We start from the raw sequence: 22,646 nt of genomic DNA, 5'->3' as shown, positions 1-22,646 counted from the left end.
AATCAGGCAGGGATTCATGCCAACTAATAACTGGAACATCCTCGATCCAAAAGTTAAAGGAAATTATTTAGTAATTGAGAAGGAGCAACCACCCAGAGGTTGGTACTTCTGTTGCTGTGCAATAAAATTTAACCTATATTAATACACCTCTTTTTATACCCAGAAGCTATGACAACTTAAGGAGTGAAATCAGGTGACTCGGAGTGCATGGTTGGAGCAGAAACCAGGATGATTTTTTTTCTGAACATCATTATGATCCCAACTCCTGTTATGTGGCTCCCCCATATAGGAGACATGTTGGGCCCTATCATGCATCCGGCGCAATTGACTTAATCACTGGCGCATGTGTCGTTGCTAGTTTGCAACTGGCGCAGAGCGTTCTTTTCCCTCCTGCGCCACGCGTCGGTAAATTAGGGAATGATCTTGCGCCCCAAGGGGCGGTTCGGCGGAAGGAGGAGGCGTGTTCTGGCGCAAACGTTCCCTGGTGCTATTTTGCAGTTTCAGAAATCACTTGCGCCACATACCAGGAAATACCTGGTTTAAAGTGGCGCGTTGTTCAGATGCTATTTTAAGGGCGCATACATAATTTTGCTTGTGTACCTTGCGCATACACTTTGCTTCTCTCATCTACCTAGCCACACATTCCTGGTAAATTATTTGGGAAAGAACAGCTGATACAGCGGTAATAAGCCATACTTTTAAACCAATGCATCTGCAAACACCGTACAGCAAACACATATTTTCTTGACACAGACATCGTGCACATGCCCATAACTTTTAGATTGATGAGTATTTGATCGTGAGAAAACATTGTTTTACTGTGAGTGTTAAAAAGAATGAATGAATGCGGGCGCGCGTGTGTGTATGTGTAAAATAATTAATGAATGCGGGCGCGCGTGTGTGCGTCCATCTGTTTAAACACACGCAAACTAAACACGTAACGCATAATACAGTCCATGGCAATATTAACGGGGGGCACATGCATATTAGGAACACAAGTCGATAACGATAATGCAGTCAATGCTGATAAGAAACAATGTTTATAATGTATTGTGTAAATCATTAAATAGAACCACAGTTACCACATATCATATGTGTGTTAAGTTTTCTTTAGCGAAATTTATTTGAGGACTCAGTAGTTCTGAAGTTGTGGAAAAAAACCTTATTCCATGTGTGAATTAGGCCATATTATTTGGCAATAAACTGAGCCATTTGAAGTTTGAAATGCATGTGCATCTGTCTCATCAGAGACTGCAGACGCGCTGTCAAAATATCAACTCTTCAGATTCAAATGCGCTCACGGCTCTTAAAGGGGATGGGAGCTGGCACTCTCATTGGTTTATTGCACGTTACGCCCAAACCACACCTACGGGTAATTAGGCAACTCTAGACCAACCCTTTTTAGATTTGCGCCGGGCGTAAGTCATTTTTGCGCAGGTAAAATAGCGACATGGCCATAGAACGGCCCACAAAGCTACTTGCGCTTGGCGCTTCTCACTTGCGTTTCAGACCGTTAAAATAGGGCCCGTTAGGTCAATATTCTGCATCAGCAGACACTTTAAAGTTGAGGTATCCTTAATGGAATGGCCTATGACTGAGACCTTTGATAGGTCAGCTTCCAGCCACAATCAGCTAAGGCAGTACGAATGAAGATACTTACTCAATTAGACGTTATGAAGACACTATACATACACTCTAAAACTGAAGTTCATTTAACTCAAAATGTATTTTTTTGCTTTGCAACCACACTAATGAGTGGAGGAATACATGATGACGAAACAAAACAAAATCCCAACAATAAAGCAATAAACACAGGTCATGACAAGAGTCATTCGAGGAAACCGCACGTCATTCCATCATTCATTGACCATAAGTAAAACTGAATCGTTTGCATTCCTTAAACGTCGATTTAGATTTTGTGCTGTTGGAAATCAATTACTCACAAGCCCAAGCCCAAGCTAGAAGCAGTCAGTTAGCAGTAATGGGGGTTGAAGGTTGACTGTGAGAGTGTCTGGTGGTCTAACAGTTCATCCATGCATGAAGCAACACCAGCTTGTATAAATTGACATAGACGGCCTCCACAGAGTTGCTCTGCAGGGGAGAGACATTGTTAAGCTCGGTGAAGGTGACCCCTTCAGGTAGAAGTGACTTGAACGAGGAGGCTAATGGTAGTGAAGTACAACCTGTTCTCAGCAGCACCACAAAGATGGGCAATCTTGAAGAGCCATGTCATTCTGATGCTGAAATCCTGAATTGAATCGAGGTGGGAGAGACGTTTTTTCTTAATTTTTCTACATTCTACATTATTTCTAGAAACTGTCCTCCCTAATCCTAACCGATCCTTACTCATACATCTTGTACTTGTTTCTCACTTGTAATGAACCAAAGACACAATTGGATATTGAATATAGACAGGAATAATGATTTGTAACTCCTGACCAAGCAGATTTTTTTTAAATTAAACTAAAAGGAATAGGTTTAAAGTATCAACACCACTTCATACAGTCTATGCTTGAACCACGTCCAAACGTCACTTCGAAGGGATGGTAAAGGGAAAAAAATCTATAAAAACAAACTTATAGTTGATGTAAAATAAAGCGATTCCCTCAGTTACATTGTCCTATTGCCATGTTATAATTGACAAAAAAAGACTACATATCCACAGCCTTGTTATTAAAGAAAGGCTAAATAGGCTAAATAGATGTATTCAGCCAACTCTAGAAATGCATTCTTTTGCAAGAGTCGTCTGCAATTTAGCCATTTAGCCAGCCAGTGGTTGATTATGCAGCACCCTGCTCATGCCACTTGCACTGCCAAGGTCAGTTCAACCAATAACTAACACTAATAAGACCAACAAAATCCCCCCCCTCCCCTTGTATACATGGGTTTGTGTATTTAAATCCGAAAACCTCTGAGCACAACCCACTTAGAGAGAGAGGGGAGAGGGGGATAGTGGTAGAGAGAGACAGTGAGCAAACAGAGGAGAGAGGGACAAACCTACTGAACATCATTGAAGCTACTTTGCCTTTGGTTGACAGTAGAGCCTCTACTGGACTGGGAGTCGGAAAAAAATCCAGGTAGACTCCCCAAAAATAAAACGCAGGGTTGTGTTGGATATATGCATTGAGTGATCTCCATCACTGGATTTGGGACTATCTCAACGTTATATTTTGAAAACCTGTCATTGCAACATGGTAAAAACGGTGGATGGGAAGGGGGAGAGACCTAAATGGGACAACAAAGTTCAGTATCTCCTGTCCTTCATTGGATTTTCTGTTCGACTGGGGAATGTATGGCGTTTTCCCTATCTGTGCCAAATCTATGGTGGTGGTAAGGTGCTACTATTTATATATATATTTATCCTCTATGAATACTTTGTGATAGTGCATCTTTCATGTCCAACTTGGTATGGGGGATGTTGGATGTTGGGAATAATTCATGCAGCAGTGCATTTTGTACTTATTGAGGGTGATGGTTTATAAATGAGTACATGAAACGAAATTCTCCAAATCCATCATTAATAACACCATGACAAATATTTTATGGGGCTATTCCACGTAAGGCGGCCGCACACGTTTAGCCGGTCCAAGACAGAATCCAAAGTCAGACGTGGCTATTACTCATGGTATAGCTTTTTTTCCCCCCTCAGGTGGATTTCCCCCAGACGAACGTGACGCCGTACCCGGACTGGGTGTTTGCCATCATCATTCTGCTCTCTGTGCTGCCCGTCACCCCATCCAACTGGTGGCGCTAGACACGCTGATCTGCTGCGGGTTGAAAGGTCAAAGGAGTCTACCCTTAGAGCCTCGGCCCAGCCCCTGCATCGCTGAGTAAGTAATAAGTTATGACAAGCAATTATTTGATGTGTTCAAAACAGCAATGAAAATCCTTCTCTTTGAAAATGTACAATCCCATGTTTATCACATGCACATCACATTTCCCAGAATCCATCCACTGTAACTACAACCTTTGATTTCCTTGATCGATGACTGATTTATCATTCCATATGAAAGAATTTTACGACAGAGCCAAACTATATGTCACATCATCATGTTTTAAACCAACTAGAGTTTTTGCGCGTGCTCAACCTCTAGTTGTAATTAAACCCATAGCAATATTGTGGAAACCCCCAGTCGATAATGTAACAAATTTCTGAGCGCATAATATCATTCACCACAAATGACCCTTAAAAGCAGTGCCAATATTTAAATATTTTTTAACCATTCAGCGAATGAACGGCAACAGGCTGATTATCATTTAGGGGGCCACTCAATGACATGCAGAAGCGTCATCAACACGCCCACTGAAGTGGTGTGAGAAATACAGACTTTCTACTCCTCATTCACATATAAGGTAATTTACATTTACTACGGAGAAAATACTACCTCAGGTTAGTATTATTCAGGAGATTTTCAGGGTACAAATGTCAGGATATATTGTTTACACATACGGCCCATCAGGAGAATATCAGGACTTACATGTGTGTCTGAAAGCAGCTAGTGTGTGAGCTTTTGATTACATTATAAAATTAGTCAATTTATGGTAACATGGGTAATTGTTCATTGGAAAGTGTAGTATACTATGCATGCAAATCATTTAATAAATAGCTTTTACTGTTATTCAGGGCTGAAAAGTGCATTGACATTTTAAAATGCAAGGCCACTACTATTGGTTAGTTGAAAATAATAATCATCATTGAGATTAAACATCTCTTCCAGTGTCCTGGCCAAGACAGGCAGCAGTAGCCTACAGTCACACATAGCATACACACAAAACATAAGAAAACTAAAACAAGGGGGGAAGGGGGACATCAATATCGCAAGAAATTTCGGGCGGCTCAAGGAGTGGAGTAATATTAAGTTTGAGCAACAAAGTGTAAAGACATTTCGGGAGGCACAAGGAGGCGAGTTATATTACATTTGAGCAACAAAGTGTAGTCTTGTGGTGGACTCTTGATGAAGAGAAACTTCTTTTTCGGACACGTCGGCCAGCAAATTATTTTATTTATTATTAGAGCATGATCATGGGAAAGTACTGGCAGCAAGGTTACCAAGGACACATTCAGTGAGAAAATGGGTTATCAAGATTATTTTAGGGAAACGTTTGCATTGGCGGGAGAGGCCAAGTTAACTGCAATACACTATGGGAGAAGTGGACAATGTCTGCGAGTCTGCAAGCATGGCTGCAAGAAGGTTAAAGGAATCTGCATAACAAAGAAGTCAGTCGATTGGCCTGGCTAGGCTAGGATTGGCCTAGGATTGATATTTCCACGACAACTCTGTAGACCTAATTCACCATACTCTGTTATTGACATGTTTTCGTTGCCTGATAGGGACACTGTGACTTGTCTTAAGATCACTTGACTTGTGTGTTGATTTGCCGGTCGGTGCAATGTTTTAACGTTTTTTCATGACAAAATGAACGACCTGCCGTTGCTTGTAGAGGTGAGAAATTGTCTCTTCCCCTCTTTTATCGCGATTTCTACAGTCTATATGCAGAACTTCTTACCTGGGAGAGTTTGTCGACGGCGGAGCCGTTATGTTTAAAAACATAACGTTACCTCGGCGAGTGTGTCACTGCCTTTGTCTTGACGTGCGGTGTGTGCGCCTGCGTGTGTGTCTGCGCGTGTGTGCGGTGTGTATGTGCGTGCTTGCTGTGTATGGATGCGTTCGCACATGCTGTGTGTGTTTGAGCTGCAGTCTGCTTGGCACATGCGCACATGACTAACTTGAGTTACTGGTGCGACAGGCCTGCTATTATAGCAGTAAGATGTGCCCAAGTGCCTTGGATCCAGGCAGCACACAGGCATTATCACCATGATCAACGATTAACTAAGGGATTGTGCCGCTCCAAACCAAAAAACACTCTCATAGGCATTAGATCATCCTGTCCACTCTAACTAGCACTCATCGTACCTATAACCCCACCACCAGCACCACCACCACCACCTCTAACCCTGCATACAAGGGCTTGTGCATTTAAATCCGAGAACAGACCACACTTAGACAGAGAGAGAGAGAGAGATAAAGAGAGTGAGTCAAAAGAGGAGCCAGGGCATAACCAACTGGACATCATACTTTGCCTTCAGTCGACAGACCCTGCAACTGGATTGTGAGTCCAACTTAATACCAGGCCAGACTCCCCAAAATATAACCAAGGGGTTGTCTTGGATATCAGCCTTGAAAGTTCTCCATCACTGGATTTGGGATCTAACCTTGTTGTTTGAAGAGCTGTCTCTGCAACATGGGGAAAACAGTGGACTCCAATGGGAAGGAGGAGAGACCTAAATGGGACAACAAGGTCCAGTATCTCCTGACCTGCGTTGGCTTTGCTGTGGGACTGGGGAATGTATGGCGTTTTCCCTATCTGTGCCAAATCTATGGTGGTGGTAAGGTGCTACTTTATATATATATATATATATATATATATATATATATATATATATCCTCTATGAATACTTGAATGAATGAATATGTGATAGTGTGCATCTGTAATGTCCAACTTGGTGTGGGGGATGTTGGATACAATAATTATAGGCTGTGGTTTTATGCAACTACCTGAATAAATTCATGCTTATTAATTTACAAAAAGAGTCATTTGAGATCACGGTCAGAAAATAACACCTGTCACCAGCCATTGGTTGATAGGTTTGACCATATGAATGGTAGAAAGATTCAAGGTTAAATATTCAACAATCACTTGGCTGGTCATTCTTTCTAGAAAATTAAGGAAAAAGACTAAACTCTGAAAACTAAATTTGTGTCCCTGATCGAGATAGATATATAAAAAATGTTTTTACTTTTGAATAAAATATTGTTTGTCCATTTGAAATGTCAATTTCCGTTTCCTTTCGGTGAGTTTGCATCATATTCTCCATTATTTAAAATAAAGGATGAGCATTATTCATCTAATATACATCTCGGAGATCATTAAAGTCTAATTAGCTCTCATATTTAAGTAAATATATGTTTGACTATCCTATAGTGAACCATTAGTCACATCCTTGTATCTTCTGATAAGGTACCTTCAGCTCTTAGTCAAATCCAATGTAAAGGGTTCAACTAATGGCTGGATGACAGCTTGTCCACCGTCACAGTCTTTACAGAAAATGGGGACGAAGAAGCTCTGTGTGGGTGTATGTATTTTGATTGTTTTGGAGCCTCTAGTTGGGAGTCGAGTTTAGAAATCAGGCCTAACAGACGACAGATTTTTAACAATTAGTTTGTCTGGCGAAGAGCACAGACATCATGGACAAAGTCCCCGATTGTTTCTACATTCCTGCCTGACGTCTCAAGAATTTCCCCACCCAGGTGCATTCCTCATCCCCTACCTGATAGCCTTGGTATTTGAGGGCCTTCCCCTGCTATACCTGGAGATGGCCATCGGACAGAGGCTGCGCATGGGCAGCATCGGCGTCTGGACCTCCATCTCCCCTTTCCTGGGTGGAGTCGGTAGGTCGCCTTAAGATCGATTTGAAGACAGCGTCTGATACCTGATAACATTAACATTGAGTCATTTGAATGGGCATGCACGTTTTGAGACATGATTTGAGTAGCTACAAAAAAGTGATGTGTCCTAGTAAAAAAACAAACATCTGGAAGAAGTGCAGCAACAGCCACATTTAACATACAAATGAGGCTTCCTGCTGATAAAGAGCAGTAAGGGTTCAGAAACATGGTGTATTAAACAATGGAGTTGACAATCGATCACAATTAGGAGGACCTTAAATGAGAATCTACATTAATCACAAAAAAATCAAGAATCTGGTCACTGCTACTCATGTTGCCCAGGCATAGCCAGCATGGTGGTGTCGTTCCTGTTGAGCCTGTTCTACAACACCATCCTGGCCTGGGTGCTGTGGTACTTCTTCCACTCTTTCCAGGATCCCCTGCCCTGGAGTCAGTGCCCGCTTAATGACAACTCTACAGGTAAGAGGAAGTACATCTGCATGTCTTGGTCAGGCTTGGGGTCTGGGTTAGGTTTCCAAGGTTTTTCAGGGCAGGATTGCTAGAAGTTTTACTGTACTTTATCACATAATAGTTATCTGTTAACAAATAAGCAACGATAACATTTTGAGGCAAATACCCTTTCTTGAACCGGTGATCTCCTTGAACAGCCTACAACCAGGAGTGTGTGGACAGCACGCCGGTAAACTACTTCTGGTACCGCCAGACCCTGAACACAACCCCGGACATCGAGACCAGCGGCTCTCTGCAGTGGACGATGGTCATCTGCTTGGCCACCGCCTGGTGTGTGGTCTACATCTGCTTCATCAGGGGCATCGAGACCATAGGAAAGGTTGGTGCACCGGGTTGACTTTGGTTGTCTTTGATTTTGTAAGGATATACAAGGAGGGATATTTTACCACAGGGTAAATGCAGGAGTTTGGCCTAACGTACCATTGTTTCAACGACTATCTAATATCCACACTTGAGTGATTGTTTTTGTCTTCAAGGCAGTATATGTGACAGTTACCTTCCCCTACCTGGTGCTGACTATTTTCCTGATACAAAGCCTCACTCTGCCTGGATCCACTGATGGCCTGATCTACCTCTTCACTCCCGATGTAAGTTATAAGTTATTAGAACTTTTAGGCGGACCTCCTTTCTCACATTTGTGAGCAGGTTTGATGTGATTTTGTATGCGTTGTTTTGTTCTTCCTCCAGTGGAACATGCTGAAGAATCCCCAGGTGTGGCTGGACGCCGCCACTCAAATCTTCTTCTCGCTCTCATTGGCTTCCGGAGGTCTCATCGCCTTCTCCAGCTACAATCCTGAGAAGTTGGTTCCCTGTTCTTAGTGCTAACCTTGCTAATGCTAACCATGCTAAAGCTGAGCTTTCTAATGCTTACCATTCTACCATATGCAGGTCTGTCATTAAGCAATGACAGATGAAGTGTTAATAATCTGTGTTCTCTCCCGGATGCACATCAGGAATAACTGTGAGCGAGATGCTGTTTTGGTGGGTGTGATCAACAGTATTACATCTATTTATGCAGCCATTCCCATCTTCTCCATTCTGGGCTTCAAGGCCACCAACAACTACAACTCCTGCCGCATGAGGTAATTCAAGTTTACTGTTTCAATTTTCTTTAAATTGTCTCTAGATATAATACACATTTGTATTTCATCTGCAGCAACATCTTATCTCTGACCAACTACTTGGAGATCGGAGATCAGAACATGACCTTGGACAACTACGAACAGATGCTTGAACATCTGACCAGCACACGGCCGAACGAGGTTGCAGCGGTGGATCTGAGGTCCTGCGTACTTCAAAAGTTCCTTGACCAGGTACTAAGGGAACGATCAATAGATAGATAATTCTGATAATAATATTCAATGATTGAATATATACATACTTTCCATCCTCTTTTCTCAGAGTGCGTCTGGTACCGGCCTGGCGTTCATTGTGTTCACCGAAGCGGTGATAGAGATGCCGGGCTCTCAGGTCTGGGCCGTGCTGTTCTTTGTCATGCTCTTCAGCCTGGGCCTGTCCTCCATGTTTGGAAGCATAGAGGTCATTCTTACGTCTATTCGGGACCTAAAACTGGTGCCAACGTGGATCCCCAGTGAGCTGGTCACAGGTGTGCAGTGCACCACTGCTATTTGATGTTCCTCAAGAAAATAATAATAATAAATCATTGAACTTATATAGCGCTTTTTTTTTTGGAAACTCAAATCACTTACAGTGAAGGGGACCTTACTAACCACACCCAGTGTGTAGCACCCACTTGGGTGATGCAAGGCAGCCGATCGGCGTCAGAACGCTCACCACACACAAGCTTGAGGTGGAGAGTGAGGGAATTAATGAATAAGCCAATTATACTGGGGGATGATTAGGGGGCCAGATTGAATGAGCCTGGTTGGGCAGATTTAACCAGGACACCGGAGAATACCCTAATCTTTGCGATCAGTGCCCTGGGATCTTTTATGACCTTAGTGAAAACAAGACCTCGGTTTTACGTCTCCTCCGAAGGACGGCGCCTTCCACAGCACAGAGTCCCCGTCACTGCACTGGGGCATTGGAGATTGATGTTTTTGGCCAGAGGGAAGAGTGCCACCTATTGGCCAACACCCGACACCACTTCCAGCAGCAACTCAGTGTTCCCAGTTGGTCTCCCATCAAGTACTAACCAAGCCCACAGCTGCTTAGCTTCAGAGATTCAGCTAAGGCAGGGTCGCCATTGGTCATGCTTCTGACCAGAGCAAGTGTATTTTTCTGAAAAAATACCCTTAAAACCATGGCATGCCTCCGAGATGTCGCTCCGAGTGTCACTCCGAAAGTTTTGCCTGTGAAATTTTCAATGACGTTTCCAGAAACTTCATTTGTTAGTTTTTACTTATTCAGCTGATCCGATATTTGATACAAGCAGTTGATTGAAATTAATTTTGATTTAATTTAGAAAACTAGGAAAAGCAAGAGTACAAAACTAGCAATGGGTATTAGGGTGCGTGGCTCATTACTATTCCCATGGTGCAGTTCACTTCTACCCTAGGGTATAAACCTTATTTTAGACATTGGAGAATTAAGATTTGTTATTTTTGTTCTAATCGTTCATGAATCAAACATTACAAATTCTCAGTCAAGGTAAAATATTAACATGTATTGGTTGTAAGTAACAGTAAATTAAAGACTAGCAAAGTGCGTTGGAGGAAAGAGGGAAAGAGCATAGGATCGTAGTTTATTATCGAATCTGCCTGACTTTGTAGCGCATGGAGTATCCGTGCCGGACTTAATTACACCATATTTTCTCTCAACTCTCAAAGCTGGTGTTTGCTTGGTGTCCTTTCTGGTGGCCCTGGTGTTCACCCTGGGCTCAGGGAACTACTGGCTGGAGATCTTCAACAACTATGTGGGCTCAGTGCCACTGCTCATCATCGCCTTCTTCGAGCTGATCGGAGTCATCTATTTTTACGGGATGCAAAAGTAACCATTTCCTTCTAGCATGGATCGCGATTGTCATTATTTGAGTGTGTTTCTGGTGGTAGATATGAAGTCGTCATTGTTGCATTAATATATTCCCTAAACGTAGTTCCTGCCCCATGTTAGATACAGTTAAACCTAAAGGAACTCTATTAATCACATTCATGTTCTACGTCTATGGGCAGGATTAGTGACGACATCCTCTTCATGACTGCGAAAAGACCCAACATCTTCTGGAGGGTTTGCTGGAGGTTTATCAGTCCACTGTACCTGCTGGTGGTGTTTCTGGCCTACGTGGTTATTCAGGCCCAGAAGCACCCACAATATCCTGCATGGAACCCTGACTATGTGAGTGAACCGATAGGCGAAATACATGACAAAAACAGTTGCTTCAAGTGGTTTGAGGATCATCTCTTTTATAACATTTTATAATGTAATAAGGTAATGTTGTACGTTTATTTTACAATGTCATTGTAAAATGTCATTGTAAAAGCAACTTATGGGAATTTGATTTATTGGCTTGTTTCTATCCCAGGTCCATTTCCCAGAGACAGAAGCAAAGGATTACCCAGGCTGGGTGTTTGCCATTATAGTCATCCTCTCTGTGTTTCCTGTGATCTCCATCCCTCTGGTCGCCATTTACAGACTCATTCGCTGTGGACTCAACAGAAAGTTTTCTTAACGCTTTGGCACCAATCCCTACATCAACAACAGTTATGATATCGAAACATAATAACAGCAGCAGGAATTATGAGAACTTCCGCCTATGACATGAAATGAATGTCTTGAGGTGGCCAATCAGCATTCCTTCTTTGGATGTGTGGACTTCTTCAATATAGTCTCATTAATTCAGCTGTGACGGCTCTATGAGGTGGAATTGGGGTTGGCATATAGTGATAACCACTTTTGAATTTCAGCGGAAATAGTAGGTCTGCAATGTTGAATTTTCACACTTGTTTGTCCCACTACTGCTTTCTATACATTTTTTTTAATGCACGATTCAAGAGCTGAAATTATTTTTTGAAATAATAATAACAGGAGATTTTGGATATAAAAAACGCGATCATACAGGGACCTTTTTAAGCAAATCTTGCCATTCTCTTCTCATAATTAAGTTACATACTTATAATTATAATTTACTGATAAAACAACTTACTAAATAATCTACCTGCTGTGAATCTGTAAAATAGCATTACCACTGAAAAATTCAGTTTTTTCATAAAAATGGACTTCCTTGTTTGAGAAAGTAATTTAAGACTAGACAGGGGGCAGGCACAATTAATCGAAGAGTAATTTAATTGAATCTTGTTTTCTTAAAGGGGACATATCATACCACCAGGTGTGAGTGTGATTATCCATTACAAGCAGGTTTGAAAATGTGCAGCATTGTGACATAACAGGTGGGCGTGTCCATCTAGATGTGTGCTGGATAAATCAGTCTACCAGCCTACCCAGTAGACTAGCAAACACTGCTCACCTATCCGTCACACATCTAGGTGGACACGCCCACCTGTGATGTCACAATGCTGCACATTTTGAAAACGGCTTGTAATGGCTAATCACACTCACACCTGGTGGTATGATATGTCCCCTTTAAAGGGTATTCAATCTAGGATGATAGTCTAATAGTGATAATTTATATGTGTGTGTATATGTGTGTTGAGTTATGGATTGGTTTAGCGATGGCTACATTTTTCCTTGCAGAGGTTGGATGATAGGAGACGAGATTAATAGTGTTTTAACAATACGCATTTTTTTATATATTATTATATAATAACAACTGTGCATATTTATTTGGAAAAAAAAAACTCAACACTGAATGTGATTGGATGATGCAGCAGAGTTACTGTGTGCCATTCTTTGATGATAATGAAACAAAACAAACTAGTGTCACCAACCAAGAGAAACGACAACAATTCCTGGAAAGCCCTACATTTTAAAGCCAATATAAAAGGTGTCTGAGTTGGTGTGGGTCAAAAAAAATTATAAAAATAAAGATCATGCTCATTTTACAGAAAGGATTAAAAGTGTGCTGAATCCAAATTAATTAACCATTCATGCAGCGTCCTTATATCTTTCACAAATGGAGATTATATCGACCAAGCTATGCTTTGATTCGTCCCATCATGGACGCGTGTTATTTGTGAGGTTGACTCATCAAACATCTGATCCTAGTGAGTGGTTGTAAACAGAGTTTATTGCTGTCATGGGCTCTACCAGGAGATGTGAAATGCAATAAGACAAAACAATGGTTAAAGGTGACATATTATACCACCAGGTGTGAGTGTGATTAGCCTAAACCTAACCGCTAATCACACTCACACATGGTATAATATGTCACCTTTGAAAAAGTAACTACACCTCAAAAAGTTGAACGCATAATATGACAACAATATTTAAAATATATGTCTGAGTAGATGTAGTGGTTTTTAGCCTTTGAGAGGGATTTCTTTTGAACCTTTGATAAGTATTGAAAACTATAATTGTCTGACCGTGGCCAGTCGGATATCCCCAAGCTGCCTCTCCAGATACCGCTTCCCTGTGAACCAGAGGGACAGCGGAGGAGGTCACGTGATGGAGGGAAATGATTGAAACATAGGCAGGGATTCATGCAAACCAATAACTGGAACATGCCTGATCCAAAAGTTAAAGGAAATTCTTTTGTAATTGAGGAGGAGCAACCACCCAGAGGTTGCCAGGTCCTTCTGTTGCTGTACAATAACATTTAACTTAAATAAATACACAGGTTTCGATTCACAGAAGTTATACCAACTAAGAAATTGAAATAAAGAGTGAATTCAGATGACTCAGAGTGCATAGGTGGAGCAGAAACCGGAAAGATTTTTATTTTCTGAACCTTGAACCATATTATGTTCCCAACTCCTATTGTGTGGCTCTTCCATAAAGGAGACATATTACAAATAAAAATAAACATGATAACAATTTTGCATCCACACCAATGAGTGGAAGAATACAGAATGACTAAACAAAACAAAAACCCAACAATAAAGCAATAAACACAGGTCAGGACCAGAGTCATTCGAGAAGACTGCAGGACATTCCATCATTCATTGAATATAAGTGAAACTATTAACAAAAACTTTTGGCAACACGTCAAAAATCAATTATAAAGAGTTCAACGGAAATAATGAAACAGATGTCAGGAGGTTGTCAGCCTTTAATCTATATATGAGGACACGTATTGATATAATCAAAATGAAAATACTGCCAAGACTACTATATCTGTTTCAATCTATCCCACAGATGATCCCAGAGGCACAATTCAGGTGGTGGGACAAATTGATCTCCATGTTTATTTGGGCCGGCAAGAGACCAAGGATCAGGTATAAAACACTTCAAATAAATAAAGAGGAGGGTGGTGTGTCACTGCCTAACTTGAGGCAATATTTCTATGCAGCCCAAATAAGATTCGTAATATGCGTAAGCTGCCCGCAATATGAAGCCAGATGGAAAGACATAGAAGTCAACAAAGACACCTTTCCAATCCAAGCAGTGTTGGGGGACATAGGGAATAAAAGGCGCCAAGAAAGCAACAATGATATCAAACAGATCCTGGGTATTTGGAACAAGATGGTAAAAAATACAGAGGAGGGAGGCGCAATATGGAGGGTGACGCAAAGATTTTGACTTGGCCTGCCCTGGATCACAATTTTAAACCAGGAAATAATGATATTGGTTTCAGACAGTGGTGGGACAAGGGTATAACAGCTATATGTACACTCACACATGGTGAGCACTTCAAAAGTTTTGAACAATTACAAAAGGAATTTGATCTAGAAAATAAAGATTTTTTCAGATATTTGCAAATTAGAGATTACTATGATAAATAAAGTTAAACCAGAACTATCTGTAGAGAGTAATGCATTGGTTGAAATCGTAGTTGAAGCTTATAAAAAAAAGAGTAATACAATGATTTCCAAAATATATCAGGGCCTACAGAAAGAAAATGTAGGTAACACATGATATGTTAAAGCAAAATGGGATAAGGTGCTTTACTTCTGTATTTTTAAAGGATGTCATCCCAGGAGAAGATTTGTATCTGTATAAAATATTGCTGATGGCCTGTAAGAAACAATCACTAAGAACTGGTATCAACCAGACACTTCAAACCTCAAATAATGGATGGACATAGTAAAACAGATCAATGCAATGGAAAAAATGACTTTAAGATCCAGAGGAGCGATCAAGTAAATGGAAGAAATGGACTACCTTCATTAAAGAAATAGATGACGCTACACAATCAGGATAAGCTTCAAGCAATCAAAGAAAATGTGTATAAAACTACATTTATACTAGTGTGCCCCCTTCCTATTGTTCATGTTATTGTACTTGTAATGTGTGTATGTCTTTAAAAATGTGAAAAGACTTTTTTTAAATACAGAATAGAAGTAAAACTGAATCGTTTGCATTCCTTAAACCTGGATTTAGATTTTGTGATGTTGGAAATCAGTTCCTCACAAGCCCAAACTAGTGTATATATAGAAGCAGTCAGTTAGCAGTAATGGGTGTTGAAGGTTCACTGTGAGAGTGTCTGGTGGTCTAACAGTTCATCCATGCATGATGCATCACCAGCTTGTATAAATTGACGTAGACGGCCTCCACAGAGTTGATCTGCAGGGGAGGGACATTGTTAAGCTCTTTGATGGTGACCTCTTGTGGTAGAAGTGGAACTGTGAATCAGGGCTTGGGTCATTTTGCCTTATATTGCCTTCGAAATTAGGAAGGGGGTTGGAAATGCCCCAATAAAATAAATGATTAACTTATGTATACAGACACATTAACTTATGTCTGTATTTGCAAAACCCAGTTAATATCTTTAATGTAATTAGATCATTGAATGTTTGTCTATCATGCTACATAGACAAATATATTTCGCCACATTTTCATGAACCATGGCAGAACCAATGTTCAGGTTAGGAAAACAGCTCACATGCCCAAAAAGAAGAGCAGAAACAAGCCAGCAGAGGCTGATTTGCTGATAGACATGTAAATTGTCGACAACTTAGTACGAGTCCTTACAACTAGAAAGGGGAACATAATAAATATAAACTTTATTATTAAGACGCTGCAATGGATAGGGGAGCTGTGTCTTGTGAGCAAATCAACTTCAATCAACAAAATCATGCAAAGAATGAGGCAGTACGGACATTGTTGAATGATGAACCCTGATAAAAGATATGATTGGACTGTCAACCGCACAACTCTTAGCAGCACCACAAAGGAGGGTAATCTTGAAGAGCCTTGTGAATCACGACAATGAAATCCTGGAGTGTTTTCTACATTCTAAATTTTTTCTAATCCTAACCAATCCTTATTCATACATCCTGTACATGTTCGTTGTAACTTGTGATGATACAAATGTACATTTTTTTACATGAAAATAAAAGGAAAAGGGTAAAGTGTCAAGGCTACTTTATACAATCTATGCCTCAACCACGTCCAAACGTCACTTCGAAGCGATGTCAGAGGGAAAAAAACATATGTGCATGAGAATTATTAGTTAATGTCGAATAAGACATCCCCTCTGTAACATCGTCCTATTGCCATACATGTAATAATGGACAAAAAAGGCTATCTATCCACTGCCTTGTTATTATACCTAGGCTAAATAGATTAGATAGCCACTAAACCTCCAGAAAGGCATATATATACAGTAGGGTGGAGCTTAAACTAATACATTTTTTTTCCTTTTTTTTTTTTAAGTCTTACCCCCCTAATCTGTGCGGCATAATAAAAAAACACTCTATGCAAAGTTTGAACAATAAATTCTTATGTTTAGGGGTAGCTCAAGTGCCTCAAAGATTACGAAATTTATAAAAATGAAACGAATTACACAACTTTTAGGAGTATTTCTATAAATTTATTTTAAACAACACTATTTATTTTGAACACAGTAATAGTGAATTCTTGTTCAGTTTCTGACAACTAATATCAGTGTCCAGCAAACTCTAGATCTATTGTTTTCATGGCAGCCCGGACAGAGTCTGTTTCCTGCTATCAGGATACAATCTGCGATGGTCCTCAACAACTTGCAGCAGGAATTGCAGCTGCGTTTCATCACAGGTTAGTAATCCACTGTACTCCTGAATGAGTGCCACTCCACGTTCAGCTTGGTCATTGACAACATTAAGAGACTTGACTGCTTCTGTAGCCTGCTTGTAATCATCTCTGTCCTGCCACAAGTCCGGATCAACCGCGAGAAATCCATCTGGAAGTTCCATGATTCTGATCAGTTTCATTGACTTTGCTGTGACAAAGTCTTCTAAGTTCTTGTCATTGAATGAATCCAGATGAACAGTGATTGGCTTGGAATGATCGTGCTCTTGGTTTTCTTCATTCTGCATGGCACTAACCATCCGTCTCTTGGTTGACGAACTGACCCGACTGTCGAAGAAAGCCAAGCCAACAAGTTCCTGTGACAAGTACCATAAGTGTTTGGAAAACTTGCGTGATGTTGACTTTGAAATGGCTGAATGGATTGATGAGTATTCAAGCAGTGACTTAAGTAGCAGCAGGTCATTGGAAGGAGCACCTGATGCCTGAGGAGCAGAGATCCAGGCTTTCAGGTAGACACGTACTGCGAACACACACACATCACGTAACCCTCTCTCTTCTGCGGGAGTCAGTTTGAACTGAGCCTTGAACATCCAGATCTTGAGACTGTATAGAACTTTGGACATCCAACGGGCGTGGTGCATTGCACCAGGTGACATGAATCGCACTCCTCGTGCAGGAGCAGCACTGAGAAACACAACCACGAGTTCCAAGAATTCTTTATAGTCATCTCTTGGTAGACTCTGTTCAAGATGCTTGTTGGCGTAATCAATGGTGCTTTGCTTATTGTCTTCCACAAGACCTGCCACATCATCGGCTGCAATCCCCGGTTCATACTTTGCTGCGTCAATAAATTCCCATTATTCCTGGAACCGTTTGAAGAGTGGAACCCCGGGAGAAGATGTGGCTCCCATACATACTTGGAACACTGCACCAATTATCAGTTCCATAATGTGGTGCCTACAAGCCAGTGACAAGAGCTCTTTCTTAAGCTTCTTCTCTAGAAGGACACAGGCACCAGCAATCCGACCAGTGTTTGAGCTGGTGGTGTCAAAGCACATAGCTCGGATGCTGTCTGCTAAGCCCCAGTCTTGAATGGCTCCGAAGACAGCAGCAGCCTGAGCCTTGCCTGTTCCGGATGGAAGCTTGGCAACTGTAAGTAGCTGAGAAATTCCTTTCCCTGAAAACAATACTGGCAGACGATCAACCTTCTTTTTTCCAATTAGATCCGGAATCAGTTTGTCATCCCAATGAACAACAAGGGGAACGTTACCCTGAAACTTGGCCTTTATGTTTGCAGCTCTCTGGCCTCTGTGTTGTACTCTGTTTCGGCGAATTGAGTCTCTGCTTAGAGCAAGTTCATCAATGTTCTGCCCCAAGCTTTTGGCAGTTTGTGCTATGATAAAAGCAGCCTTGCGGTCTGACACTTTTGTGCGATCTAGAGCAGCTGCGAGTTCTGGAGTAATACAGTTAAAAAAAGACAGTTTTTCGCCCCCTCTTTCTTTTTGGTGTATGCATTGTGATGTCCATCTCTTCACCATATTCTGCTAAGCTGGTTTCAGAATCAAATGAATTCAGCTCAGCGGTAGATGCTGCTGACTGTTTTATTTGTTCCATTTGATGACGCCTGGCAAGCATTTGCTCCTCTCTTTCTAACTTTTTTTTCTCTTTAGCAGCAAGCTTTTTATCTAATCCAGCCATTGACCCCCTTCTTCCTTTCTCTCGCTGGGCTAACAAGAAATCCTTGTCTTCTTGTAATACTGACGTCTTGGTCAGAGCATCAGCATGAGCGACATCAAAAAGATCTTCGAGCCTGGAAACAAAAGCTGACTCTCTCGCGAGTTGAGTTGGTGACGTTCGCGCTTTGTTCTTTTTCAGAAGTCGCCACTCTTCAAAAGTCAACTCAAGCTTAGTTTGGCAGTTTTGATGATCTCTCATTGGGATTCTAGCTTTGCGCCAAAACTTTGCTATTTCCATGATGGTAACAGCTGATGATTGTCTTATAGTCTTCTTTAGTTCGAGATGGTGATGTAGGAAGAATCCCAGAGCCATACGCAATGACGGCAACTTGCTGCCATTTAACTCGGTCACAGAGTCACCAAGGAGATACAGTTCGGTCTGAGATCTTGTTGGTTTTGCCACAGTTGACATTTTCAATGATGAATGAATCTGAAAGAGATATTTATAAATGGCATTGGTTAGACCACTTGGAATAATGAATTTTAATACTGTTAAAATTTAGTTATTATTTTGTCCCATCTATACAGGTCCTTGCAGCGCTTAAAAAATTAATTGTATACTGTCCTGGCAGATACGTCACTTGTATTGTATTGTGAGACAGAAAGCTAACAGAAAGACTTAGTTGACTTGACTCAAGGTTGAGTATGTCTACTGAAATCTTGTTTTTTTGTAAAACTGCAACTAAACAATATGTTACAGTCAAATAAAATATACAACAACATGGTTTGTATTTCTCTTTCTAATATTTTCTTCTTTACAGGTTATCAACAAAAGGTACTAACTCTGTTTACAGGTTTGTAGTTAAGGTAGGTATCCAAGTTAACCATACAACATATTTCAGTAGTATTAAATTACAGGTAAGTAGAGTAAATTAGGTATTTAAATGCAGCAATGGCAACAAACCCACCAAATAATTCACTATCTAACATAAATTAGGCTTCACAATGTGAACTTAGCCTTTATAATCATAGCTAAACAGTTAGCTTCCCGATTAGCATTTAGCATAGTTAGTTCGTTTTTCACTACTGAACATAAATGCTTTGAACCCTATTTTAATGCACAAAACATTATAAACAACTTAGAACAAGTTATGAACAACCATACTCACTGATAGAGCTTCTCCAAGGATTGGACAAACATCTCTGTGGTGGAGTAAAGAAACGAGAGAAAAAAAAAAAAAAAAAGGCTGCAGCTTTTGGGTATGAGAAACTTCACGGTCATTGAGCTACCTCTAAATATTGTTCAATTGTGCTCATATTTTGCCAGATTTATTTTTTTATATATAGGAACAAAATGAGAGGGTAAGAAGATCATATTTCAAAAGTTCATAAATAAGCTCCACCCTAATATACAGTGGGGCAAAAAAGTATTTAGTCAGCCACCAATTGTGCAAGTTCTCCCACTTAAAAAGACGAGAGAGGCCTGTAATTTTCATCATAGGTAAACCTCAGCTATGAGAGACAAAATGAAAAAAAAAAATCCAGGAAATCACATTGTGATTTTTTAAGAATTTATTTGCAAATTATGGTGGAAAATAAGTATTTGGTCAATAACAAAAGGTCATCTCAATACTTTGTTATATGCCCTTTGTTGGCAATGACAGAGGTCAAACGTTTTCTGTAAGTCTTTACAAGGTTTTCACACACTGCTGCTGGTATTTTGGCCCATTCCTCCATGCAGATCTCCTCTAGAGCAGTGATGTTTTTGGGCCTTCGCTGGGCAACACAGACTTTCAACTCCCTCCAAAGATTTTCTATGGGGTTGAGATCTGGAGACTGGCTAGGCCACTCCAGGACCTTGAAGTGCTTCTTACGAAGCCACTCCTTCGTTGCCCGGGCGGTGTGTTTGGGGTCATTGTCATGCTGAAAGACCCAGCCACGTTTCATCTTCAGTGCCCTTGCTGATGGAAGGAGGTTTTCACTCAAAATCTCCCGATACATGGCCCCATTCATTCTTTCCGTCACACGGATCAGACGTCCTGGTCCCTTGGCATAAAAACAGCCCCAAAGCATGATGTTTCCACCCCCATGCTTCACTGTAGGTATGGTGTTCTTTGGATGCAACTCAGCATTCTTTCTCCTCCAAACACGACAAGTTGAGTTTTTACCAAAAAGTTATATTTTGGTTTCATCTGACCATATGACATTCTCCCAATCCTGTTCTGGATCATCCAAATGCTCTCTAGCAAACTTCAAACGGGCCCGGACATGCACTGGCATTAGCAGGGGGACACGTCTGGCACTGCAGGATTTGAGTCCCTGGCGGCGTAGTGTGCTAGTGATGGTAGCCTTTGTTACTTTGGTCCCAGCTCTCTGGAGGTCATTCACTAGGTCCCCCCGTGTGGTTCTGGGATTTTTGTTCACCGTTCTTGTGATCATTTTGACCCCACAGGGTGAGATCTTGCGTGGAGCCCCAGATCGAGGGAGATTATCAGTGGTCTTTTATGTATTCCATTTCCTAATAATTGCTCCCACAGTTGATTTCTTCACACCAAGCTGCTTACCTATTGCAGATTCAGACTTCCCAGCCTGGTGCAGGTCTACAATTGTGCTTCTGGTGTCCTTTGACAGCTCTTTGGTCTTGGCCATAGTGGAGTTTGGAGTGTGACTGTTTGAGGTTGTGGACAGGTGTCTTTTAAATTGATAAGGAGTTCAAACAGGTGCCATTAATACAGGTAACGAGTGGAGGACAGAGGAGCATCTTAAAGAAGAAGTTACAGGTCTGTGACAGCCAGAAATCTTGCTGGTTTGTAGGTGACCAAATACTTATTTTCCACCATAATTTGCAAATAAATTCTTAAAAAATCAGACAATGTGATTTTCTGGATTTATTTTTCATTTTTTCTCTCATAGCTGAGGTTTACCTATGATGAAAATTACAGGCCACTCTCATCTTTTTAAGTGGGAGAACTTGCACAATTGGTGGCTGACTAAATACTTTTTTGCCCCACTGTGTATATATATATAAATATATATATATATATATTCCCACTATGTTATATCAATAACTATAGTCATTAACTATCCACTTTGGGCAGCTTTAGTGACGACATCCTCTACATGACTGGGAAAAGACCCAACATCTTCTGGAGGGTTTGTTGGAGGTTTATCAGTCCACTGTACCTGCTGTTGGTGTTTCTGGCCTATGTGGTTATTCAGACCCAGCAGCAACCACAATATCCTGCATGGAACCCTGACTATGTGAGTGAACCGCCACAGACATAAAAAAGGTTGCTTGTAATTCATTTGACATTGTTCTTGTAAAAGATAGTGCTATTGGAATTTGAAAGAAGAAAAATACCCATATCAGATCTGAAAACATAGCATAAATCCTATTGAAGAAGACACTAGGATTATATTTTACTACTCTAGGGTTGTACATCACAATGTAAAAATGTAAAATAGTCACATAACAGGGGGATGTATCCACGACACACCTATTCCAATATCCACAAAATGTAGAAAAAGTAGATTAAGACACAGCTTAAACCTCAAGTCTTGGAAAGACTTTAGGCATAACATAAGAAAGCAAATTACGTATTTCTGGTTTTCATCACTTTACACATAGCCTTTCTTATGTCTTTTCCAAGGTCCATTTCCCAGAGACAGAAGCAAAGGATTACCCAGGATGGGTGTTTGCCATTATAGTCATCCTCTCTGTGTTGCCGGTGATCTCCATCCCCCTGGTTGTCTTTTACAGACTGATTTGCTGTGGACTTGACAGGAAGTCTACCAAGTGCAGTGGCAGCAATCCCTACATCAACAGCAGTTATGAGATAGAAACATAAAAACGGTAGCCTACCGACTTTGAATGACTGGAAATGGGTGTCTTGATGTGGCCGATTAGCATGGCTTCTGTTGATGTGTGACTATGACAATTTATGGCTGTTGTAGTTAAATCACATTT

The 22,646-nt window shown here is 40.9% G+C and overlaps 1 protein-coding gene across 1 annotated transcript; it reads left to right on the top strand.

Annotated features, from left to right (window-relative positions):
* Positions 1–6,243: 6,243 nt before the first annotated feature.
* Positions 6,244–11,607, top strand: LOC307084562 (inactive sodium-dependent neutral amino acid transporter B(0)AT3-like; the record flags this gene model as incomplete). Its single annotated transcript, XM_079748992.1, has 12 exons — positions 6,244–6,388; positions 7,311–7,451; positions 7,791–7,928; positions 8,117–8,302; positions 8,460–8,566; positions 8,667–8,779; positions 8,933–9,061; positions 9,136–9,292; positions 9,381–9,585; positions 10,769–10,928; positions 11,111–11,273; positions 11,461–11,607. 12 exons carry the CDS (start codon positions 6,244–6,246, stop codon positions 11,605–11,607), a joined length of 1,791 nt encoding a protein of 596 aa, XP_079605118.1.
* Positions 11,608–22,646: the final 11,039 nt, after the last annotated feature.

The sequence above is a fragment of the Pollachius pollachius genome, assembly GCF_949987615.1.
Source record: "Pollachius pollachius genome assembly, chromosome: 13".
NCBI lineage: Eukaryota > Metazoa > Chordata > Actinopteri > Gadiformes > Gadidae > Pollachius > Pollachius pollachius.
This window is presented reverse-complemented; position numbering and strand designations above follow the sequence as displayed.